We start from the raw sequence: 24,524 nt of genomic DNA, 5'->3' as shown, positions 1-24,524 counted from the left end.
CATGATGAAGACGAAGCCCCGCGCGTAAACCGCTGCCCCTGCGGATCCGTGTGTCCGTGTGTGGTCGGGGGCCGCCGCGGGCAGAGTCAGAACTGAGACGGAGCGCGAGGCGGGTTCGCGGTCGTGCGCTGCTGACCGATGCGTCCACGGCGGGCGCGCAGCCAATCGCGAGCGACCTCGCGGCTGAGCAAGCCGGATGAGAACGTTCGACAGCCCTGGGCGGGCGCCAATGTTGCCTTTTACGTCCCATCGATCGCCGCCAAGCGCCGTTGCCGCTGTGTCATTGTGTGGACTCGCTTTCGTATCTTATAAATCGCGGCATATATATGCAACGGGGAAAGTATATCATCTCTTCCGCACTACTACTACGTGCGTTATCTCCGCGGCAATTGTGTCGATCTACTTACAAGCTACAGCACTGTTCATTTCAGTGGCTGCTGACTCATATCCCGACCTCTTCAACAAGCTCCCGATTGGCATGATGTAAGTAGGTTCAAGCACACAGCTCTTCTTATTCCGTCCGCGCCTGGACAGCCTCAATGGGTCGATCCCTTGCCTTACTCAGCACAGAGGTTGGTGGGTGTCTTCGTCGGAGTGCTCACGTTCTCTGCCTATAGATATCGCGACATTTTGGATCACAACCACATGCAAAGCACGTACAGCGAATTTCGTCTCGGGCGACGCATCTAGATCTACTCCGAGGGAAGCTTGTAGCTCAGACGCAGTCACGTGGTACTTACGCGTCAATCAATAACCATATGCTGTTCTCATCACTGTACAGTCTCCCTCGATCTACCTCTAGTCGTGCTCAGACTGATCCTGTCCTCGACGCCAAGAAGGAACCAAGGCGAATCTGCACACTACAGCTATGTTCTAGAATGGTACGTACCAAACATACAAGTACACGTATGTAACGTGGTAATAACTAATTAGGACAGTGACACTGCACGTCGGGGCTCGCGGGCCCCCCATACTTATCGATAAGAAAACTACCGCCGTCTGAACGGGGACCAAAACGTAACGTACTCGTAACCCACCATCGTCGCACGCGATCAGAGTCCAACGCGTCCCCGAAGCTCACGCAGAAGACATCGCGTGCTCGCCCTTCGTCTTGCCCCCGCCGTGCCCGCCTCCGATCTTGGCCGAGTTCGCGGTGGCCTCCTCCTGCACGCCCTCGGCGCCGTTGCCCATGATCTCCTCGAACCGGCGCCGGTAGCGGTCGATCATCCAGTCGTAGTCCGACGTGACGAGGTGGCCGTGGTCCATGACGAACGCCTCGCAGTCGCGCACGAAGGACTCGAGGTCCTGCACGCGCCGCTGCGACGCCTCGGGCTCGTTCGACCCGCGCGCCTTCGCGAGGTACGACGCGGCGAGCGTGGACATCCCGCCGAGGATCGACGTCGCGATCGAGGTCTATACGAGCGCTGTGAGCCTTCCATCGTGTCCTTCGCTGCCCAGAAAGCGCTCACCTGTCGCCCGGTCGTCGCAGCGGCCACCCCAGTGGTGAGCGCGCCGAGGACGACCTGCGCGCCGATCGCGATGTTCAGCGACCATCCGTGGCTCTTCGCTGTTCATCCCAGCCCAATTAGCCCTCGCGCTCCATCCGAAAGCCGACGCGCACGCACCTCTCACCGCCGCGCTGTCCCGCTCTTTGATCGCCGAATCCAGCGTTGGCTTCAACCGGTCTTCAATCGCCTTCTCCCCCGACCCCAAGGTCCGGGTGGTCGCGCACGTCCCCCCAGACAACACCGTATCTCGCCTCCGCGGCGCGCTGTTCGGCGGCCTCGCGAGGGCGGGGCTGATGTTCACGTCGAGCCCCGACCGCTGCGAGACCATCGCCTCCGGCTGGTAGCTGTAGTCGCCCTGCATCCCGATCCCGTGCGGCACGACGATCGGCCCCAAAGCCGCGCCCTGCCCCAGCTGCTGCTGCTGTTGTTGCCGGTAGCTTCCGCCGCTGCCCACGCGCGTCTGGCTGTACGCGCGCCCCGGGACCGTCACCGCGGGGTATCCCTGCCGCCCCCCGCCCGCGCCGACCCCGGCCCCGTTCTCCTGCCCCGAGTCGCCCGCGCGGTCGTCCTCCGAGTCCACCTCCGCCGTCCCGCGCCGCCGTCCCGCGTACGTCGGGCGCGAGGGCCCCGCGGCCGTCGCGCTCACCGGCGACCCGTACGTCGCCTGCGTGCTCGGGCCCGGGGGGAGCAGGATGGACACGGGGCGCCCGTGGTGCCCGGACGAGTGCGGGGACGGGTCGCGCGCGTCCGGTGGCGCGGCGGTGAACGGGGTGGCGCGCGCGAAGGACGCGGTGTGCACCTGGCCGTCGCGGGCTGGGGAGGGGGGAGGCGGGGTGGAGCTGGTGGAGGCGGGGTGCGCGCGCGGGGTCGTCGCGGCCTCAGTGGCGTGCATCGTCGTGGTGGGCTGCAGATCTTGCGCACCGTGGTGGGGGACGGGGGGGAGCGGGGCAGACGAACCGGACTCGCGGCTGCTCCGTTTTGAGTGGGGGTCCATCGTCCTTGCGGGGTGCGGGGGCAGGGCGTGGCCGTGGGGAGGACAAAGACACCGTGGACGAGTGGCGGAAGGCGAAGGGCTGGGGAGGGGGAGGTGGGCGGCGGGCGCGAGAGCAGAAGGTGGTATAAGTACGCCCAGCAAGGGCACACACCGTTCGCGGCGGGTGGCAGGCGTGTGCGCAGGGGCGGGCTCGGTGCGCGGGGCCTGGCGCGTCTGTCGCTTCCCCGCGAGCCATCACGGCCAGATCTGGGATCTCTTCACCTGCGAGTATCCACGCGATCGTCATGGCGGTGGCCCCTGGTGCATGGCAGCCCGTCTGCTAGCGAGTCGCGGTACGATCGAGTGGCAACATACGTACAGGAGCCGTCCGAGCGAGGTGCCGCGGGCGCACCGCTTGCACACGCCCACATCTGGCAGCGCCTGCGCCTCCCTGGGACCTACAACTGCGTCCAGGCGCCGCCACACACTGCACATTCTGCCCGCCCCCGAGCCCTCCGCCCGCGGCCACAGCGCGGCGAGAGCGCACGACCCGCAGCGCGCGCGACATGGGGCCTACTTCTCTGCAGCCGGCACCGGGGCGAGAAGCGAGCGCGAAGATCCCCGCCCCGGCGCCGGTGCAATCTCCCACTCACGTTCATGTAGCATCAGGTGCGCATCACCTCCGATAAGTGAGACGCGTCGCGCTCGCGTCCATGGTCCACAGAATACACCCTTCTCCGCTCTAGCGCACCTGCCATATGTCACTCGGTGGATTCGGTCGCCGCGTTGTCTCCGCATGGGCGGAGCTGCGGACACAGGCTTCCCCGCACATCGCGGACGTCGCGCGCACACCCACGCGCAAAGGTCTCGGTCCAGACATGGCCTCTGTCAGAACATCCGCCAGGAGCAGGGACCGGATGGCAATATGTTGAATGTTCTCCCGCGTCCGATGTGGATGATGGACGAACGTTGCTACGGGAGCCCGCATCGACGGAGACCGCTTACGGCCGTGGTACGGTAGCCACGCGCCGGCGAAAAGTCCTTGACAGATCCGTCTCTGTACTCTGCAGTACATTGCGGCATAGGTCTTCTTTTAGCCTGATGCCCGCCTCGACAAAGCAGGGAACACCCTGCTTCAGCTGTCGATCTGCCCGGAGGGCGACTTAGGCTCCAACCTTACTCGCCTTGCAGCCCGCCCGAGCCCGTTAATGTGGACGCTCGTCGTCTTGACTCTCCACAAATTCAGGAGCTCCACGTCCGCGTGTGCTTTCTGAGGCATCTTTATTGTTCTATCGAAGCCAGTCGGATCCACTTCTGCAGCTTCCCAGCACGGACGCCGTGCACAACATACCCCGGCAAGGAGGACCGGGGCGAGTCAGAATTCGTGCCCGACCGCGGAGCCCCCTCGGTTGTTGTGCTCAGACACGGCGGCGGTTGCCCTCCGGATTGACAGGGCCGGTCTAAGATGACGTCGACACAAACGCGATACCCTTCCATTCCTTGCACTCTGTTGAGCCGAGCAGATATGTCGAATGTATCTGAGCTAATCTGTGTTTATCGGAGCCGAAAATGAGCACATGGGAGAGGTGAAATTAGCTATCAGAAACAGGGGCGGAAAGCGGGACGATGCTTGCGCCCCCTCACCCAGTGACCAGGTCGATCTAATAGGAAGTCGAGATACTGCGGGCAAAGAAAGAAAGGTTAGCGCACTGAGACGGCTGATGTGGCTCACAGGATCCCTGATAGCAGAAACTGGGAGCGACGCATAGTACTTACCTCGGGTTGGAGTCAAGGGATGGATCAGTGGAGAAACTTCTGGCAGGGGGGCACTCGAAAGCATGCGACAGTTGCTAGACAGAAGCAAATGTCTAATTCCCGTTATCCTCGGGATCCACAACGAATTAACTATTGGAGATGGAGGGTTAGTGAAGCCTGAAGGAGAGACGACCCGAGAACCCAGCACTATGGCTTTAGTTCGCGAGCGGTGAGATAGGAGATTAGATGGCGACGCGGTCTCGTGATAGCAGCAACGCGATCTCGTGATCGTGATCATGGCAGACGCGTATTTCCATCCCCACAGAGGCCCACATTCCCTCTTCCACTGGTTATGTTTTCTGGTATGCTGCATGAAACCATGTTCTTGCACAACTAAAGAAAGTTTAATCTGAACCCTGTTTTAGTGTGTCTGAAATATGTGGCAACGCTCTTGTGTATATAGCCACTCGTCTTAGGTTACCTTGCCGCATACTTTCTCTGAAGGTGCTACGATACTATGGTCCTAGTTTACAGTATCACACAGGCGTGTTAATTATCCTTCAGAAGAGCGGGTCACATTATGCTTTGATTCTAAAATGCAGACCACGCCGGGCGCATGGACCACCTCACCGCACCTGCGACCAGGCTCGGGCGGTGGGGTCCCCGGCTCTCGGGCGACAAAAATTCCCATGGGAGAAGCATATAGCTATTCAAATATTCACTCTTCACACTGGCCTGAAAAACAGTAGAAGATGAATCGATGGCAAGCTCCGCCCGGTTAATGTGTTCGTCCAGATGACTATTCGAACTGGACGCCTCAGTGCCTGCCTGTAGATGCCGCAATGTGCGAGGTTTTATAAAGGTAGTGAGAGTCTGTGGGAGATACTCAGGTTCGTATATGAAGGACCTTCAAGGCGCATGCCGTATGGTCGCTCTCACTGTCAGAGGGATGGTCGCGTGCAGAACACTGTGAAGGGCGCTCCTCTAAGCGCCAGAGAAATAGTGTTAGCCGAAATCTCGCTTGCATCTAAGCGGGACGCACGTGACAGAAGAGGGGGATTTGAGGCATCGAAGAAGACGCCTGGTCTTTTTCTCTTCCTCTTCACTCGCCCCCACCTGGAACGAGCGAAGAGGAAGAGAAGGCGGAAAGTACCCCATCAACACTTCAGGGGATCCCAATCCACTCTTTTCACTATCATGGCCCAGTCCAACCCCGCCCAAAAGACACACATCGCCCGCCCAGGTCTCCCTCGCTCCACCACAGGCCTGCCCCCTCCCTTTCCGCCATCGCCCATCGCAGCAACGTCCATCCACGAAGACGGGTCTGTGATCGATGCAGTACTTGAACTTGCGGATGGTACCGCCGTCAAGGGAGTTAGCTTCGGCGCGGAGGGCAAGAGCGTTGCGGGAGAGTGCGTTTTCCAAACCGGTGCGTTTTTTCTCGATTTTCCGCGCTCGCGCCGGCGAGCTCACCCCGCGCCCCAGGCATGGTCGGCTACACGGAGTCCTTGACGGACCCCTCGTACGAAGGTCAGATCCTCATCCTCACCTACCCCCTCATCGGCAACTATGGCGTCCCCGCCCGCCCCGACCCCGCCGCGCTTGAGGACATCCCGCCCGACTTCGAGTCCTCGCGCATCCACATCGCCGCGCTTGTTGTCGGCGCGTACTCAGAGGACTACTCGCACTTCCTCGCCAGCTCCTCGCTCGGCCAATGGCTCAAGGAGAGCGGGGTGCCCGCCATCTTCGGCGTCGACACCCGCGCCCTCACCAAAAAGATCCGCGAAAAGGGGTCGATGCTCGGCAGAATCCTCGCGCGCCGCGCGGACGCACCCCTGCTCCTCGACCAGCGCCGTGCCTCACTCATAATGCCCCCGTCGACTCCCGGCTCACGCGCTCCGTCCCCACCGGGCGCGCCCAACGCCCGTTGGCGTGAAGACTACCAAGACGTCCCCTTCCACGACCCGAACCAGGACAACCTCGTCGCCATCGTCTCCATCAAATCCCCACGCGTGTACAAGCCCGTCGGAGAACCAAAGATGCACCCCTCCGGCGCGCGCGCGCTCCGGGTCCTCGCCGTTGACGTCGGCATGAAGTACAACCAGATCCGGTGCTTCACCCACCGCGGGGTCGAGCTCAAGGTCGTCCCCTGGGACTACGACTACCTCGCGGGCACGGAGGAGCCCTTCGACGGCCTCTTCGTCTCCAACGGCCCCGGCGACCCCACGATGGTCGCGCCCGCCATCGAACGGCTCGCGTGCGCGATGGAGCGGTCCGACCGGCCGATCTTCGGCATCTGCCTCGGGCACCAGCTGCTCGCGCTCGCGGCGGGCGCGAAGACGTCGAAGATGAAGTACGGCAACCGCGGGCACAACCTCCCCTGCACGGACGCGCTCAGCGGGCGGTGCTACATCACCAGCCAGAACCACGGCTTCCAGGTCGAGGCGGGCTCGCTCCCCACGGGCTGGCGCGAGCTCTTCCAGAACGCGAACGACGGCAGCAACGAGGGCATCCTCTGCGTCGACCGCCCGTTCTTCTCCGTCCAGTTCCACCCCGAGTCCACGCCCGGCCCGCGCGACACCGAGTTCCTCTTCGACGTCTTCGTCCAGAACGTGCGCGACTGCGCCGCGACCGGCGCGCTCGTCCCGCTCGCCATGCCCGGGGGCACGGCGGCGGAGAACGCCGCGCGGACGCCGCGCGCGAGCGTGCAGAAGGTGCTCATCCTCGGCTCCGGCGGGCTGTCCATCGGCCAGGCGGGCGAGTTCGACTACTCGGGCTCGCAGGCGATCAAGGCGCTCAAGGAGGAGGGCATCTACACCATCCTCGTGAACCCGAACATCGCGACGATCGCGACCTCGCGCGGGCTCGCGGACAAGGTCTACTTCCTCCCGGTCACGCCCGAGTTCGTGCGGAAGATCATCAAGTACGAGAAGCCGGACGGGATCTACGTCACCTTCGGCGGCCAGACCGCGCTCAACGTCGGCATCAAGCTCAAGGACGAGTTCGCCGCGCTCGGCTGCGCGGTGCTCGGGACGCCGATCGACACCGTCATCATGACGGAGGACCGCCAGCTGTTCGCGGGCGCGATGGAGGAGATCGGGGAGCGGTGCGCGCAGTCGAGCACGGCGACGACGGTCGACGAGGCGCTCGTCGCGGCGCGCGAGATCGGGTTCCCGGTCATCGTCCGCGCGGCGTACGCGCTCGGTGGGCTCGGGTCGGGCTTTGCGCAGGACGAGGCGCAGCTCAAGGCGCTCTGCACGAAGGCGTTCGCGACGAGCCCGCAGGTGCTCGTGGAGAAGAGCATGAAGGGCTGGAAGGAGATCGAGTACGAGGTCGTGCGCGACTGCCGCGACAACTGCATCACGGTCTGCAACATGGAGGTGCGTTGCGTCCGCCGACCGTGCTCTTCTAGCGGCTGATCGCCTGTGCAGAACTTCGACCCGCTCGGGATCCACACCGGAGACTCGATCGTCGTCGCGCCCTCGCAGACGCTCTCCGACGCGGACTACAACATGCTCCGGACGACGGCGATCAACGTCATCCGCCACCTGGGCGTCGTCGGCGAGTGCAACATCCAGTACGCGCTCAACCCGGTCTCGCGCCAATACTGCATCATCGAGGTCAACGCGCGGCTCTCGCGCTCGTCCGCGCTCGCGTCCAAGGCGACCGGCTACCCGCTCGCGTTCATCGCCGCGAAGCTCGGGCTCGGCATCCCCCTGAACGAGATCAAGAACTCGGTCACGAAGGTCACCTCGGCGTGCTTCGAGCCGAGCCTGGACTACGTCGTCGTCAAGATCCCGCGCTGGGACCTCAAGAAGTTCACGCGTGTGAGCCCGCTGCTGAGCAGCAGCATGAAGAGTGTCGGCGAGGTCATGAGCATCGGGCGCTCGTTCCAGGAGACGATCCAGAAGGCGATCCGGGCCATCGACGACCAGTTTTCCGGGTTCGCGAAGGTGAGTAGCCATTTGTCTATTCACCCGCAACGTGTCTTTACGATGGGCCCAGAACGACTTTGTTGAGGACATCGACGAGGAGCTCATGAACCCTACGGACAAGCGCATATTCGCGATCGCGACAGCGTTCCACCGCGGTTACAGCGTCGAGAAGATCTGGCAGATGACGAACATCGATAAATGGTTCCTCACCAAGCTCCAGTCGATCTTCAGGATGGAGCAACGCCTCTAGTGAGTTCTTAACATAACCACATCTGGACTGCGATTTTGACGGTGCGTTTGCAGCCAATGCAACGTCAACTCGATCGGCAGCGACCTTCTCAGGCAGGCGAAGCAGCTCGGCTTCTCCGACCGCCAGATCGCGACCTGCATGGGCTCCACTGAACTCGCTGTTCGTCGTCTCCGTCAAGAAACCAGCGTCATGCCTTTCGTCAAGCAGATCGACACCGTCGCCGCCGAGTTCCCCGCGTTCACGAACTACCTCTACACGACGTACAACGCCATCGAGCACGACATCACTTTCGAAGACTGCGGCGTCATGGTCCTCGGCTCTGGGGTCTACCGTATCGGGTCCTCGGTCGAATTCGACTGGTGTGCCGTTCGCGCCATCCGGACGCTCCGCGAGAACGGCCTCCCGACCATCATGGTCAACTACAACCCGGAGACGGTCAGCACGGACTACGACGAAGCCGATCGCCTGTACTTCGAGAACATCTGCCTCGAGACGATCCTCGACATCTACGACACCGAGCGCTCCCGCGGCGTCATCCTCTCCATGGGCGGCCAGACGCCGAACAACATCGCGCTCCCGCTCTACCGGCAGAACGTCAAGATCTACGGCACGTCTCCAGAGATGATCGACACGGCCGAGAACCGGTACAAGTTCTCCCGCCTGCTCGACGAGATTGGCGTCGACCAGCCTCTCTGGAAGGAGCTCTCGAGCTTCGACGAGGCGCACACGTTCTGCGAGAAGGTCGGCTACCCGGTCCTCGTCCGGCCGTCATACGTGCTCTCCGGCGCGGCGATGAACGTCGTCTTCTCCGAGGACGACCTGAACAGCTACCTCTCGCAGGCCACCGCCGTCTCGCGCGACCACCCGGTCGTGATCACGAAGTACATCGAGGGCGCGAAGGAGATCGAGATGGACGCGGTCGCGCGCGGCGGGCAGGTCCAGATGCACTACATCTCCGAGCACGTCGAGAACGCGGGCGTGCACTCCGGCGACGCCACCCTCATCCACCCCCCGCAGGACCTCGACCCGGAGACGGTGCGGCGGATCGTGGACGCGACGGTCAAGATCGGGAACGCGCTCAACGTCACCGGGCCGTTCAACATCCAGTTCATCGCGAAGAACAACGAGATCAAGGTGATCGAGTGCAACCTCCGCGCCGCGCGCTCGTTCCCCTTCGTGTCCAAGGTCACGGGCATCGACGCGATCGAGCTCGCGACCAAGGTCATGCTCGGCATGCCCGCCGAGCCGTACCCGCACGTCCCGCTCCCGCCCGACTACGTCGGTGTCAAGGTCCCGCAGTTCAGCTTCAGCCGGCTCTCCGGCGCGGACCCGGTGCTGGGCGTCGAGATGGCGTCCACCGGCGAGGTGGCGTGCTTTGGCAAGGACAAGTACGAGGCGTACCTCAAGGCCCTCGTGTCTACTGGGATCGTTCTCCCCAAGAAGAACATCCTGTTCTCGATCGGTAGCTACAAGGAGAAGCTCGAGATCCTACCGTCGGTCCAGAGGTTGCACGCAGCAGGGTACAGCATTTTTGGTACCTCTGGTACCGCGGATTTCTTCACCGAGCACAATGTGCCTTGCAAGGTAAGCCAATAGCGTGCTCCGTGATTATACATTTGACGCTCATCTCGATGTACAGTACCTCGAGATCCTTGGAGAAGAAAGCGAACAGAAGTCGGAGTACTCCCTTACACAGCACCTGGCGAACAACCTGATCGACATGTACATCAACTTGCCGTCGAAGAACCACTACCGCCGTCCTGCCAGCTATGCCAGCAAGGGGTACCGCACGCGTCGTATGGCCGTCGACTTCGCTGTTCCGCTCATCACGAACGTCAAGATCGCGAAGCTGCTGTTCGAAGCCCTCGTCCGTAAGATGCCGCTCGAGGTGTCCCCCGTCGACTTCAAGACCTCGCACGATACCCACACCTTCCCTGGCCTCGTCAACATCGCGAGCTACGTTCCAGATCTCACCATGACTGGAGAGGACTTCGCCAATGCAACCAAAGCGTCCATCGGTGGTGGTTTCGTCACGGCGCTCATCCTCCCTGTCGGTCTGAACACCAGGATTACCGACCGCGACTCCCTCAACAAGGCCACGAGCAACATCGCAGGTACCGCGTACTGCAACTACGCGATGAGCATCACGGCGTCGTCCTCGAATGTCACTGCGCTCGACGAGGAGCTCGAGGCGGACGTCAAGTCTCTCTTCGTTCCCTTCCGCTACGGTGATCCCGACAGCCAGATCACTGCGGCTGCCGCCCACTTCGCGTCGTGGCCTTCCGATAAGCCGATCTTCACAGATGCCCGGGGGGCCAACCTCGCACCCATCTTGCTCCTCGCGGATCTTCACAACAGCTCGCTCCACGTCACCAACGTGCAAACGAAGGAAGACATGCTCTTCATATCGCTCAGCAAGGCGAAGAAGCTCAAGGTCACCTGCGATGTGTCGGTATATGCGCTATTCTACAACCGCGAGCAGTTCCCCGGCACGACCTGCCTGCCTAGTCCGGAGGACCAGCAGTACCTATGGAACAACCTCGATGCAATCGATCTCTTCTCCGTCGGCCGCGTTCCCTTCGAGCTTGCCACACAGCTCGGGAAGGAGGCCTCCGCCGCGTCAGGTATCGAGGAGACGCTGCCGCTCTTGCTTGGGGCCGTTGCGTCTGGTCGTTTGTCACTCGAGGATATTCGCCTGCGCCTTCACGACAACCCGCTTCGCATCTTCGCGCTACCCGATCAGAGCCACGCCAACGTCGAGATCGTCGTCGGCCGCAAATCCCAGTTCCACAAGCGTTCTTCGGCATGGTCGCCCCTCGATGGTTCGATTGTCAACGGCGCCGTCCACCGCGTTCAGATCCACGGCCAGACCGCGTTCCTCGACGGCGAGCTCTCCGGCGCGCCCCTCGGCAAGGACCTTTCCGGCGCGACGATCGCCCATCCCCCCGTTGCCGAACGCAGGGCGTCCGTCTCCGGCGCGAGGCCGGACGTCCCCACTCTCGCCGCCAAAGCCACCTCTGAGCTGCCTTCCCACCACCCGCAAGCGAGCTCCATTGCAGCAACGTCCCTCGCACCCGTTCATGGCCCCGCCGCGAGCATGCAGATCTTCAGCCACCTGCTCCCGCACCCGGCCTTCAACCGGCGGCACATCCTGACTGTGAAGCAGTTCAACCACCGGGATGTGCACGACCTCTTCACGCTCGCGCACGAGATGCAGCTGCAGGTGGAGCGCAACGGCGCGCTCGACGTGCTCAAAGGCAAGGTGCTCGCGACGCTCTTCTACGAGCCCTCGACGCGCACCTCGTCCTCGTTCGACGCCGCGATGAAGCGCTGCGGCGGCGAGGTCGTCAACATCAACGTCGACCAGTCCTCCGTCCTCAAGGGCGAGACGCTCCCGGACACGATCCGTACTCTGGGCTGCTATGCCGACGCGATCGTCATGCGCCACCCTGACGTGGGCAGTTCGCAGCTCGCGGCCAAATTCTCGCCGGTCCCGATCCTCAACGCGGGCGATGGCATCGGAGAGCATCCTAGCCAGGTAAGGTTTCCATATAATGGTTAGTCTACTGTAAACTGACACATCCTCTAGGCTCTCCTCGACGTGTACACCATCCGTTCGGAGCTCGGGACCGTCAACGGTCGCACCATCACTCTCCTGGGCGACCTCAAAAATGGGCGGACCGTCCACAGCCTCGTGACGCTCCTGGCGCTCTACTCCGTGCGCTTGAACTTCGTCTCGCCCCCATCGCTCACGATGCCGGCCAGCGTCATCTCCGCGGCGCGCAAGGCCGGCATTCCCGTGTACCAGTGCGAGTCGCTCGAGGAGGTCCTCGCCGACACGGACGTCCTTTACGTCACCCGGATGCAGAAGGAGCGCTTCAAGGATGAAAACGAGTGGAACGCGGTCAAGGACGCCTACCGCATCGATCACGGCGTCCTCGCGCGGGCGAAGGAGGAAATGATCGTGATGCACCCTCTGCCCCGAGTGAACGGTATGCGGATACATGCGCCTCCTCTTTCCATTGATGCTGACAACGTCTGGTGTAGAAATCGATCCCGATGTTGACTTCGACTCTCGTCGTGCTGTGTACTTCCGGCAGATGCGCTATGGGCTCTTTGTGCGTTCACACTTAATTTCTTTGCTTTGTGCTTGCTTCTGACTGCTCCTTTCTTCGCAGATCCGGATGGCACTCTTGGCCAGTGTTATGGGATGATTGTCGTGACTGAGTACTAACAAAGGCATCGCAAAGAACGGACAACGAACAATGATATATGTATGCTAGTAGACAGGCCAAAGGAGCCGCCCCAAAATGTAGCATTAGTTTACACGTGCCATCAATTCATCTATCGAGGCGGGTGGGGTCGAGGCCAGCCCTGGTGAGCCCATGTTGATTGTCTGGTGGTCGGGAAGACGCGGTGGCGGGCGCTTGTCTGGCACGGGAATCGACGGAGCATCGGAGTTTGAAGCGGCGGAGGCGGCAGCGCGTGGAAGTTGGGAGCCGGAGTTTTCGGAGCCTCACCGCGCAGTTTGCATCTCCCTCCGCCCGGGGCCCCTCAAGTCCTCCATCGCTGCGATGAAGTTCGTTCCTGGGCCGGGTGTCATTATATGTAAGTAATCTCTTTCATTCCCCGGGCGATATTCTCCGCGCGCCTCGCTACTAACCAAACCCACCCATGCGTCACAGCCGCTGACCACCTCAAAGTGCTTGAGGAGCTCGAAAGGCGCTCCCAGAGCGACATATTCGCAGAAAGTCTCTCAGCTGGAATGCTTCCTGATTTTCGAGCCCAACCAAAATATGCACACTGTATACACATTCCCGACAGGATCCCTCTTCCACCCTGGAAACCCAGGTTCATGAACGTCGCATACTGGACCAAGGCCGTCTCCCCTCCCAACGATGCTGGTGTCCCTGGGGACGTCTGGGGGCGCTGCATTCCAGATGAAAACGACAACCACATCTTCCTTCGTGGAAAAAAGGAATGGGAGCCTCTGGCCAAAGATGCGCTCGTGAAAGACCCAGGACCGCCGCACCCCTTCGGCGATCACACCGTGCTTTGCTTCGATCCTCCGGAGCGTCTCATGTGGGCGGCAACGACGACGTCTTATCAGGTTCGCCGGAGATACGTTAACACCAAGCCGGTCGAGGGTATCGGCAACTACGCCAAGATGTCGTGCGGGGAGTTCGCCAGGCTCCGATACAAGCTCTCCGACGCGACATGGGAGGAGACCTTGCCCACTGCCCCGTCTTATAGGACCGTTATCGACGCGATCAACGACAAGCGCGGGCCATCGGTACGCAAACGGGCCAGTGGCTTCGAGCTCGAGCAGATCAGAAAGCGCGCGCGTCTGACCCATGTCGACGAGGAGCCTCCGAAAGCGCCTTTGAAGAGCTCGCCACTAAAGTCAAGGATCCGTCGGGTGTCTCCGGAGAAATCCTCGCCTGACCCAACCGATGAGATGGACGTGCAAGAATCAGGTACGGGTTCGTTTCATCTCATCTTTGAGTGATTGGCGGAAGGCTGAACTGCGTTTCATCGGCAGCCTCGCCTGTGGACAAACCTGCGCCTAGTTCTTCCGAAGACGTTGAGGAGCTGAGAAAGGACGCTTCAGGTATTTTATATCAGATCAAATTGCCTGCTCGCTGCTTACACGCATCAGTTTTGCGACTCGAGAGCCAGCCCACACGGACGCCAGAAGCAGCACCCGAGCCCGCGTCTGTGCCCAAAACTCTGCCTCCGCCTGAGCTACTCGCACAACCTTCATTTACCTATCCTGCTGTCATCGCTCCCTCTCCAGCAACTGCGAACCCGAACCTCTGCATGCCGCCATCTGGATCGATTGAGCTTCCGCCTAATTTCGCAATATGCACGTGGTGGAATGGTGTTCGAACCGCTCTTCCTTTTCACTATCCTGATGGTAAGAAGGTAAGGATCTCTTTTCATATTCAAAAAACCTACGTCTAACGTAGCGTCAGGGGTATGACATCCGTCTGGTAGAGTGGGCGGCAAGATGCTCCATAGATCCGACTATGCGGTCCGGCGACCGCCAAGAATCGATAGCCGATGTGTTGTATGTTGCTCCTGCGTTTCGTAGTTTTTCGGAAGAACCTGCACCTGGAAACGACACCATTACTCGACCTATACGTGCTAACCTTGCACGAGGACGCCCTGTCATCGTGAGGGACACTCAGTTGAGCGGCGACTGGAGTTGGACTCCAGCATGTATACGCAAGATTACCGAACCACTGTCCGCACCGATTATATGGCAAGGTGGCCACTCATTTCATAGCTTCCCGCAGCACTTCATGCTGATTATTATGCGCATATATAGATGCGTTTGTCCGGCGAGCCTTACAAGAGCCAGAATTTGGAGGGCAAAACGGCATCACCACACTCTCGCAGGTATTCACAACGGGCACCGCGGATCAATATCTTGCCACTGCAAATGACCCTAACAAGTGCGCATTGTTGCTCGAGCGGCCGATGGTACAAGATGGCGTTACTCCTTGGTTCATACGGTGAGTAGTGTTGTCATTCCTTCTACCGGAAATCGAACTGATAGACCATCAGCCGAGTGAGCGACGACCTACGCGCATGGCATGTCACCAACAACATTGGACATCGATACGTTCAATCTCTCCAGCCCGGTGTCATGCGGCCTCAAAGCGACTATCAGGGTCCCGAACGTATTCCAGCGGATTGCGTCCATGCTTCCACCTGGGGTGCTATGTCGAACGCAGGGTACCTCATTCATCCTCGACATCAGTCTTCAGGAATGGTGTCCTGGGTCACTGTCGCCAGCGGGGTGCAGTTTTGGACCATATTTCGCCCCCGTTGGGACGACCCCGATCGTACTAAAGCTGCGCTCCGTGTCATCGCGAATGCGACTCCACGCGACAACCCCGAAGATTTGGAGCATATGTTCGATATTGGAACAGTGATGTTAACCCCCGGCAGCGTTCTGTACGTCGCCTCCTCTGGCTCAGTGGCAACATATGCTAATGATCAACCCGCAGCATTCTTCCGCCAGGCGCGTACCATATGGTCTACACCCCAGTCAAAAGCGTTACCCTCGGCGGCAACTTCCTTACTATAGATTCGTTGCATCATACCCTAATGGCTCGTCAAATCGAACAATATGCCTCCTTCAATACTACAAATCCTTACAGCGCTGGAGTTCGGCGAATGCTTAGTCGCCTGGCCATCGCGTTCACCCAGATGAACGGCAACTCCAGTGAGTTCGTCAAATTCCCATCGCGTCCCCCTTACTAAACTCGCATTGAACTAGTACCCAAGCGACCGCTTATCGCGCTGGCGCACATGCTCGCATACGAGCGCTACTACTTCACCACGACTCAAAAGTCGTTTGTCTGGACGGCCCCGCCTCCTCAGATCAAGACAGAACCCAACGCGACCGCTCTCCCAGCCCCATACGCCGACGGCTCCCAGACCTCGCCCTCCGGTAACTCAGATAGCGATGACGACGAGGTCCTCGAACTCCTCAACGAGCAACGCCCGCCCCGCCCTGCCCCGCCCTCGGCCTCCTACTACGGCCCCCCCGCACCGCTCACGCGCCACCCACCGCCGTTCGCGTGGCCGCTCCCGCCAGACGTCGAGAGCGACAACGACCTGGTGCACGCCGCGTTCTGCGCCGCGGAGACCTGCGTCGCGAACAACCTGCCCTTCCCGCCCGCGTTCGAGTGGCCCGTGCCGTGGCACGCGCCGAGCGACCCCCGCGCGATGGCGACGATCCCCCCGCTCCCGACCCACCCCAAGCTCGCGTTCCAGCACGGGCGCTACGTCATGTACCGCCCGGCGCTCATGCGGCCGATTCCCGTCGCACCCACGCCGAGTGTGGGGCGTGCGGGGTCGGCGGCGTCCACGGCAGCGGTCGGGGCGGCGTCGGCATCGACGGCTCTGCGTCCGGCGTCGAGTTCAGGGCTCGTCATTCGCCTCCCGCCTCTTGCCTCGCCCTCGAAGCCTTCGGCTTTGACCGCGGCCTCCACTTCTGCTTCAGCATCGCAGCCAGAACCGAAGGTAGACCCGGCTCCCCCTTCCGTGCCGAGCTCGACCTCCGCGTCAACGTCCCGTGCGGTTGGGTCTGCAGCGGTTGCTGATGCACCTACGTCCAGTACCGCGACGCTTGCGTCTGTGCTGAGCGCAGCGGTCTTTCCGCCTACTCCCACGTCTGCCCCGAACCCTGCTTAGCGTACCGGCCGTGTAGTAGTCCATTAATCTCTTCAGCTTTCTCGCTCTCGCTCTATCTGCAGTTATTGCTTTCAATACATCCCAATGTATTTGTTGGTACAGTACGGGTAACATGTTACAAGACTAAAGCCCCGAAAGACGTCTCATCAACCCGGACGTGCGAGCTTCGACAACTTTGCGAAGCTTCCGTTTACCAGGCCTCCCCGGCGACGCGGAAAGAGTGAACCGCTCCACGTGCTCCCCGTCCCCACTGACAGCCACCGTCTCCAGTCCCCTGCACTGCAGCAACGAGTACTCAAACGAGTTCAGCACCTCAACGGTGCGCGCGATATTGATCTGCAAAGGCGTTGCGCGTCATCAGCGATCTGGGCAACATGTGCTGAGCGACCCAGGACTGACGTCGGCGTGCATGCACAGCTCCAGCGTCTCCAGCTCTGGAAACACCCTGTGCAAGTCGTACAGCTTGACCGGGAAGCTGACCATCCACGGGAACTGCGCCTGCTTCTCCAGCACACACGGCCGCATCGTTAGCCTCCGCACCGCGGGGCACACCACCCCCGACAGGTCCGCGATGCACGCCCGGCTCCCGCGTTTGTGCAAGCAATGCGCGACGTCCAGCTGCTCCAGCCCCTCGAGCGCCACGCCCGCGAACGCGGCCACCGCAGGCGGGTCCATGCAGAGACGCTCGAAGCGCAGCGGGATCCCTCGAAGCGCCGCCCGCATGTCCTCGACGCGCTTTGGCTCGCCCGCTGCCGGGGTCGCGTTGAACAGCCGCACGTCGAGCGCACGGAGCGTGCCGGAGTGGCGGGCGAGGAAGCGCGCGAACGCGCCGACCGCGCCGTCGTCGCCGTTGAGCACAAACGCGTCCCCGAACGCGAAGTCCCGAAGGGCGGGGAAGTGGACGTCACGGAAGAACCAGGCCGGCTCCGCGTGGACGTTGCTGAAGCGGATCGCGAGCGTGTGGAGCGCGGGGAAGTTCATGGACGGCGTCGGAGGTAGGAAGCGGGAGTCCGTGTCGTAGACGCTGCGGATGGAGTGGCCCTCGTCGAACTCGAGCGCCAGGCGGCGGATGGAAGGGAAGGTCGGCTGAAAGAGTTGGTTTAAGTCTGTGGCTGTGAAATAAACCAAACCTGGTACTCACCGCTGAGCGCCACGATTGGAGGCTGCCGTCAAATCGCCAGAGTTTGACGCGGAGCTCTTGGGCTGTTGGGGGCAAGATACTGAGGATATCGAGGAATTGTTCCCAATTTCCCATACATGGGTTTGCGCGGGTTGTGTCTAGGGTTTGCAGATTGGGGAAAGCTTGAAACAGTTTTTGGAAATCGTGTCCACCCCATGATAGGCGCAAGGTGCGGTTAAAGTCACCGGAGATCCGCACGTCGCGGACATTGACCAGGCGGGGGTCTCGAACCGAGACCTTCTCGTTGACGAAGCGTTTGAAATCGTGGTCGGTTATGTGTATCCTACGATACAGGACTGGTATGGCGAGGGAATGAAACCGTCGACACGTCAGCGCGAAGGGTAGAGCTGAGCTGGGGAGCAGGTAGTCGAGGATCTCGCGGACGAGCTCGACGGGAAGGTTATCGAAAGTGATCGGTTCCTGGGCAGCTGTGCCGGAGCCGCGCTGCCTTTCGCCGCGGCTGCGTTCCTGTTCGCGGGGCCGATAGCAGTGAGAACGCGGAAGCGGTGGAAGGACGGCTGGAATGTGGACCTTTAGATTGCCGCTGGACAGAGCCAGGCGTCCGATCTTCCTGAAGATAGCTCGCGGGGTCATTGTCCGGGTATCTTTCGTCAACGGTGTGAGGGAGGAGGTGTTAGCAGCGCGGGTCGACGCCGCTCTGTACTATATCAATTGGAAAGACGTGGGAGTGGGACATGGTGGGTGGAGAGCAAATCATGCAAGCTGCCAGCCGACCCTGTCCGCGGGAATCGGCACAGCGCGTGGTGCAGGCGCATCAGCACTAGAGACCGCATAAGTGACTTATTAAGTGACAGATGCGGGGAACCCACCTCGGGATTTGGGGTGTGTGGTAAACGTGGATACGAAAGCCCGTGCTACTATCTCGGTGGGCGGTGCGCTCGCCGAGGAAGATACGCAAGATCAAAATGCGGATCGGTGAAAGACGATAACGTCACCCAAGGTGCCCCTCAATCGACTCAAGCCATGCAAGCGGAGCTATTCGAACATCACTAGAGGACCAAGTAATGCTAGGGTACTACTCAGCTCCATTTGGTTGATCCCTACGGCTGGAACGAGGACAAAGGCAGGGAATATGGCAGGTGATGGTTGAACGGGCCGAGAAGAGACAACAGTGTAAGCGCGCATGAGACTCAGGCGCTCACCCTGCGAAGTGCTCCTTGCTTTCGACTCCCACCTTGGCCAAAATATTTTCCTTCTGAAAGCGCCCCAATCCTCGTTTTGTTGTACAGTAAGTGTCCCAATAGTCTCCTTGGACGGTGGCTAAATTTGCGGAGTACCACAAACAGTTCATCATGTCACTTTCGTCAACAAATTCGCTCGGCAAAACCACGGCGTGGCTTTCGGATCCAGCTCAACACCGCCGCGTTCTCCTCTCTCTCTCTCTCATAGCCTCTCTGGCCACGTTTCTCCTTACTGCCATCAGCGCTCAGTTTCCGCCCTTCGATGCGTCCCCGAAAGTTCTCCTCTTTTCCAATGGCTCACCATCTCTGCCACGTGCGCTCGCGAGCACCGTACTACGCTGGGACGCGTTCTACTTCGCCCACATCGCGCGAGAAGGATACGTTTACGAGCAAGAGTGGGCATTTTTTCCGGGATCTCCGCTGATCATGCGCATGGTGGGGAGTGTCTTTCCACAAAGCGAAGAAGGGTTGAGCTGGGAGCTGGCCCTACTCGGGGGACTTGTCGCGTCGAGCGTGTCCGCGTTTTCCGTGCTCACGCTGTACGACCTGTCGCTGCTCCACCTAGGGTCCCCGGATGCGGCGCTACTCTCGTCGGCGCTGTCTCTACTTCCCAGCAGCCCAGTGACCCTGCGCCTCGCCGGATGTAGTGAACCATTCTTCACCGCGCTTTCCTATCAGGGTAGGCCGAACTTGATGTCGTCTTTTGAACGCGTACTGACTTGGGAGATCGGCAGGCATGCTTCACTGCGCGCGTGGGCAGTGGCTCCTCGCAACCCTCAGCTTTGCATGTGCAGGCGCGTTCCGATCGAATGGCATCCTGCTTTGCGCGTTTATCCTCTGGGGTTTGGTCGCCGAGCCGCTGCTCGTTAAACGCCAGGTAGTCATTCTGAGTAACAAACCCACACCAGGAGCTGAATATAAGCCCTAGATTCCCCTACGTGACACATTCTACGCGGCGTTCCTGTCCGTGGTGGTGTGTGGCCATTTCGCTGTGCATCAGTACACCGCATATCGTGCATTCTGTACGCACTCCACCTCACCCGCAGAGTGGTGCGCCTCCTTTCCTCCAACCATCTACGCAGCCGTCCAGTCCAAATACTGGTACGTCGGCTTCCTGCGCTACTGGACGCCTCAGCAGATTCCCAACTTTCTCCTCGGCGCACCCCCACTGGCCCTGCTCTTCGCGTTCACCGGTCACTATCTCCGGCAGTCTCTCGTCCCCCGCACCCTCGCCTCCTTCCGCCCCTCTTCACCCGGCGGCCACTCCGAAGCCCAGCGCTCGCCCTTCCTGCACGCCAGTCTCGCCCCACACGCGCTCCATGCGTTTACGCTCTCCCTCATCCTCCTCTTCGCCTCGCACACCCAGATCGTCCTGCGTTTCGCAGCGGCGATGCCGATCACATACTGGGCCGCGGCGTGGCTGTTGGTCGAGTGGCCACGGCTAGGCCAGTGGTGGGTCGGCTGGAGCGTCGTCTACGGCGCAGTGAGCTGCGTCCTGTGGGCGAACTTCTTGCCTCCCGCTTGAGGTGAGGCCGCCGCAGTAGAACGTGAAAGTGAGTCATCTAACCTTCACCGTGTTTTCTCGAGTCTCACTACTAGGCATAGCATGTTCAGCATTTCCCGCCAGGTGCCGCATGAGGCGTTCGTCAATCGTTATACCTTTGCGTACATCCCACTCTCTTCACCACTTTCCCTACAAATACCATCGCATTCTAACCTACACCAACGCATGGGTAGTTCGGGCTCGTCCTCGTCTCCATCGTCCCATACTCCGCCTGGGGCACAGCTGAGACCCCCCGTTATGGCTCAAACTCCGCATCCCTCTCGCAAGGCGAGGATCTACCCAGGCTTTCATAGTGTGTTTCTATCCAGAGCAGGCAGCGATTGGGATAATGCTCGTGTTCTAGCGCCGTGGCTGTAGTGCAGGAGGTGGCACATGCCCTCCCTCGCACCGCGGGCATTAGCCGCTGTTACGGTCCGTTTCTTTGTTGTTACATGCCTGCATCATGTTGTATGTCTTCACGTGGGGACTTTTTGAGAAACATCCACGAGACATTGATCGTCAGCCAATCAGAACTCGAGTTTCCAAATGTTACAAGGATGTTGCAAGAATGTTTTCGGCGCGTAGCATACTGCATGAGGCAAACATGACGCACCAAAGGAACACCGGGATACATTGGCTTATGCCCCCGGTGTCGTGCGGTTTCACAATGAGCGTTTGATGAGCTCGGCTTTTTGATCCTGACTATAGTAGGCTCGACCAATGCTCAACGCGTTCATCGCGGAAATCTGGGACTTTGAGAGGACTTTAGATGTCGAAGCAACTGGTTTGAGTGACAGTGGTCGACTGATGAAGTTGAACAATCATACCAAAAGAAGTGCAGAACCTGCTTAGGTAGTAACACATGCTGGGGCGAGGCACGACCACGTGCCCCCATTGGCGCCGGGCATGACCTCTGGGGAGCGAGTGCGGCGCTGGGAACTTGGAAGAGAGGCAGGACTCGCGCTCAAGGCCGTGTCGGGAGCATGAAGTTCTCCCAACACCATCCCTCGCCCTTCTCGAGCCTCTTCCAAGGCCAGCGCCGCGCCGCGTTCAAGGGCCACCTCCTCCGCTCCGGCACCTTCATCCGCAACCACACCGCCCGCCTCTTCTCCCAGTCCTCCCCCAACCAGTACTCCGACCCCGGCACCCGCGCACCGCTCTACAGTCAGCCTTCCTCCTCCCATACGCGCAGCTTGCTGACGACACCCTCGCAGAACGGCTTTTCGATGCATGGCAAAACACCCCCACAAAATGGTACCCGCTGCCGGTAGCTGCGGGCGCGCTGCTCCTCGTCATCATCCAGTACCGGAGAAAGTCGACCGCGCGTGAGGTCGTCGTCGACGAGCATGGGCACGAAGTCATCAAACTTAAAGGACCTTGGCATGTGAGTGCTCCGTTCATGCTCTTCTTGCATTCCCCATTTGTCCCGTGCCGCACCTTCGCGCTATCTACACATTGAGTCATGTCACACGACGCATGATTCCTGGCTCGTGCTAAACCGCTGTCGCGCGGGGGGTATATATCCTCTTTGCTCCGTTTGCATTGTTGGCTGGGTAGCTCACGGGCAGGGGGCATGCAGTCTTTCGAGTACTGACTGCCTCCGCAGGTGCATGTCATCGGCGCTCTCCCGCTCCGCAATCTCTCCCGCGTGTGGGGGTACATGAACTCTTTCGAACTCCCGGTCTGGTTCCGTCCTTATGGCTTTCAAATCTACTCTGTAATCTTCGGCTGCGACCTGGACGAAATCGACCCAGACGACCTCAAGCAATATGCCAGTCTGGGAGACTTCTTTTATCGGAAACTGAAGGACGGCGCGCGACCAATATCCGACTCGATACTGGTGAGCGCCCTCCTTCCTGCACCGTTCTGCCGCGATCTCAAGCTCGCCACGTACCTTGTAGGTCAGCCCGGCCGATGGCCGCGTACTCCACTTCGGCATCATCAAAGACGGCCGAATAGAGCAGATCAAAGGCAGCACTTACTCGCTCGACGCTCTCCTTGGCGTCGCCCGCCCCAACAACCCCGCCGCGCAGTCAATCGAGTTCCCGGACGGCGCGATGGAGGAGGTCAACCACCGGCACTTCGCCGAGATCAACGGCATCGAGTACTCCCTGCACGAGCTCCTCGGCGCCCCCACGCCCTCCTCGTCCGGCACGTCCACACCCGTCTCCGGTGCCATTGTGCCCCGCCCCGCCGCCGCCGCGAACGAGAAGAAGCACGGGGAGCGCACCGACGCCTCCGTCCCGCGCGAGCAGTCGCTCCCCGACGCCGCCGTCTCCGACGCGAGCATGGCGACCGAGGTCGGGATCCGCCCCAGCGGGCTCCGCCGCGACAGCTTCACGAGCGTGCGCACGCGCCCGGGCAACGACACGTTCTTCATGGTCATCTACCTCGCGCCCGGCGACTACCACCGCTTCCACAGCCCCGCGGCGTGGGTCGTCGAGCGTCGGCGGCACTTCGTCGGTACGTCTGCATCTGCGCTTGGCGCTGCCCATTGCTCACGACCGTGCAGGCGACCTTTTCTCCGTCTCGCCGTGGATGGCGAAGCGGCTCGAGAACCTGTTCGTGCTCAACGAGCGCGTCGCGCTCCTCGGCCGCTGGAAGCACGGCTTCTTCAGCATGGTCCCCGTCGGTGCGACCAACGTTGGTAGCATCAAGATCAACTTCGACAAGGTCCGTCCTTAGTGCTCACTCCCTTGCCCCACCCTCCCCATGCCCGCCGGTCCGCTCACCCCACCCCCGCGCCCCACAGGACCTCCGCACAAACGTCGGCTCCCGGCGCGGCCACCCCGCGGGCACGTTCACCGAGGCCGTGTACTCGGGCGCGTCGCCGCTGCTCAACGGCCAGCCGCTCCCGAAGGGCCTCGAGATGGGCGGCTTCTGCCTCGGCTCCACCATCGTCCTCGTCTTCGAGGCCCCGCACGACTTCGACTTCGCGGTCAGCGCCGGCCAGAAGGTCAAGGTCGGCCAGACGCTCGGCGACATCGCCGCGTCCCCCCACCACTGAACCGAGCTCGGAAACGCGCCTCGCGGCCCACGAAGCGGGGGCCACTCGGACGCTACGGACACACACTCACGTACCTCCCCTCGCCCCTCCCCCCTTAACGCACCATACCACGACACGACGCGGACACGCGCGACTCCCCTCGCGCTCGTGCTTCGACCTTACCCCAGTAGCGCCGCCCGCTCGATTCAACTCGGCTTGTACGTTAGTAGTAGGCTAATGACGACGCTCCGCCCCGCGTCCCTAGGGCGCGGCCGGCTTTCACTTCCTTTTTACGTAGTTCCCTGTGTGCTGATTAATGCTAGCTAAGGGTGCTCGTGCCTCGCACACCGTCAATATCGCTGGGGAGGCTGCAGTCCACGCTGCGGCCCCTGCGGGCGGCGAACAAGAACTACTTGTACATCCCTGTCTGCGGCACCGAGCCTACCGATCGCCCTAGCACACTTCGATCCAAAGCCCCTCGTCGCCCTACACCACGATTCGCAGACGAGAGACGTCAGCGCGCGCGGCCCGGTCGACCTTGCCCAGTCCTCCACCGCGGCCCCGCGACCCGCGGAGCTCCTGTGTTTCAGCTTCGGAGCTCCCCGACGCCGAATCGATCGTCCAATCCTGTTTGCTCGGAAGCCCGGGGATGGAAGCTTCAAGATCGAGCACGAGCGCACATGTCGGTTTCCGGGCACCACTCTGACCTACGTCGCCCCCTCAACACCTTCGCGGTATGCATATGCGTGGGGGCCGCTCCTGCTGCGCGCGAGTCCTCTCCCGCTGCTACGTGTGCTGCACACGGCCGCCCGGCCGCGCGCGGAAATGGTGGTGCGCGACGCGATTTTAGTATAGAGCGCGGCGCGTGGGTCTGTACGTACTACTGGGGGCGGCAAGTGTCCTCGGAGCCGCGGCGATTAAGGTGAAGTGAAGGGGGGGACGCGAGCGACGGGATGCGGGAAGGAAGCCATTACGGATGTGGGA

At 61.0% G+C, this 24,524-nt stretch overlaps 6 protein-coding genes across 6 annotated transcripts; 4 read left to right on the top strand and 2 right to left on the bottom strand.

Annotated features, from left to right (window-relative positions):
* Positions 1-1,077: 1,077 nt before the first annotated feature.
* BXZ73DRAFT_43677 (uncharacterized protein) lies at positions 1,078-1,836 on the bottom strand (the record flags this gene model as incomplete). The annotated part of the gene is made up of 3 exons (XM_048019191.1): positions 1,078-1,413; positions 1,470-1,567; positions 1,626-1,836. 3 exons carry the CDS (start codon positions 1,834-1,836, stop codon positions 1,078-1,080), a joined length of 645 nt encoding a protein of 214 aa, XP_047879973.1.
* Positions 1,837-5,433: 3,597 nt separating this feature from the next.
* On the top strand, positions 5,434-12,635 carry BXZ73DRAFT_43346 (carbamoyl-phosphate synthase; the record flags this gene model as incomplete). The annotated part of the gene is made up of 9 exons (XM_048019128.1): positions 5,434-5,665; positions 5,722-7,616; positions 7,668-8,189; positions 8,242-8,420; positions 8,475-10,005; positions 10,061-11,959; positions 12,011-12,413; positions 12,469-12,539; positions 12,600-12,635. 9 exons carry the CDS (start codon positions 5,434-5,436, stop codon positions 12,633-12,635), a joined length of 6,768 nt encoding a protein of 2,255 aa, XP_047879972.1.
* Positions 12,636-13,276: 641 nt separating this feature from the next.
* Positions 13,277-16,629, top strand: BXZ73DRAFT_99266 (uncharacterized protein; the record flags this gene model as incomplete). The annotated part of the gene is made up of 7 exons (XM_048027954.1): positions 13,277-13,898; positions 13,964-14,032; positions 14,081-14,346; positions 14,824-14,939; positions 14,992-15,384; positions 15,438-15,655; positions 15,710-16,629. The coding sequence occupies 7 exons, from the start codon at positions 13,277-13,279 to the stop codon at positions 16,627-16,629; spliced, it is 2,604 nt and encodes an 867-aa protein (XP_047879971.1).
* Positions 16,630-16,752: 123 nt separating this feature from the next.
* On the bottom strand, positions 16,753-18,403 carry BXZ73DRAFT_99265 (uncharacterized protein; the record flags this gene model as incomplete). Its single annotated transcript, XM_048027953.1, has 4 exons — positions 16,753-16,965; positions 17,029-17,715; positions 17,771-18,277; positions 18,341-18,403. 4 exons carry the CDS (start codon positions 18,401-18,403, stop codon positions 16,753-16,755), a joined length of 1,470 nt encoding a protein of 489 aa, XP_047879970.1.
* Positions 18,404-19,122: 719 nt separating this feature from the next.
* Positions 19,123-20,536, top strand: BXZ73DRAFT_88882 (glycosyltransferase family 76 protein; the record flags this gene model as incomplete). The annotated part of the gene is made up of 3 exons (XM_048025107.1): positions 19,123-19,690; positions 19,746-19,888; positions 19,940-20,536. The coding sequence occupies 3 exons, from the start codon at positions 19,123-19,125 to the stop codon at positions 20,534-20,536; spliced, it is 1,308 nt and encodes a 435-aa protein (XP_047879969.1).
* Positions 20,537-21,537: 1,001 nt separating this feature from the next.
* BXZ73DRAFT_43535 (phosphatidylserine decarboxylase) lies at positions 21,538-23,561 on the top strand (the record flags this gene model as incomplete). The annotated part of the gene is made up of 6 exons (XM_048019166.1): positions 21,538-21,718; positions 21,769-21,938; positions 22,161-22,394; positions 22,456-23,017; positions 23,067-23,227; positions 23,307-23,561. 6 exons carry the CDS (start codon positions 21,538-21,540, stop codon positions 23,559-23,561), a joined length of 1,563 nt encoding a protein of 520 aa, XP_047879968.1.
* Positions 23,562-24,524: the final 963 nt, after the last annotated feature.

This window comes from Epithele typhae (assembly GCF_022376455.1).
Source record: "Epithele typhae strain CBS 203.58 chromosome Unknown BXZ73scaffold_11, whole genome shotgun sequence".
Classification (NCBI taxonomy): Eukaryota; Fungi; Basidiomycota; class Agaricomycetes; order Polyporales; family Epitheliaceae; genus Epithele; species Epithele typhae.
The sequence above is the reverse complement of the archived record's forward strand: the minus strand, read 5'-3'. Positions and strand labels throughout refer to the sequence as shown.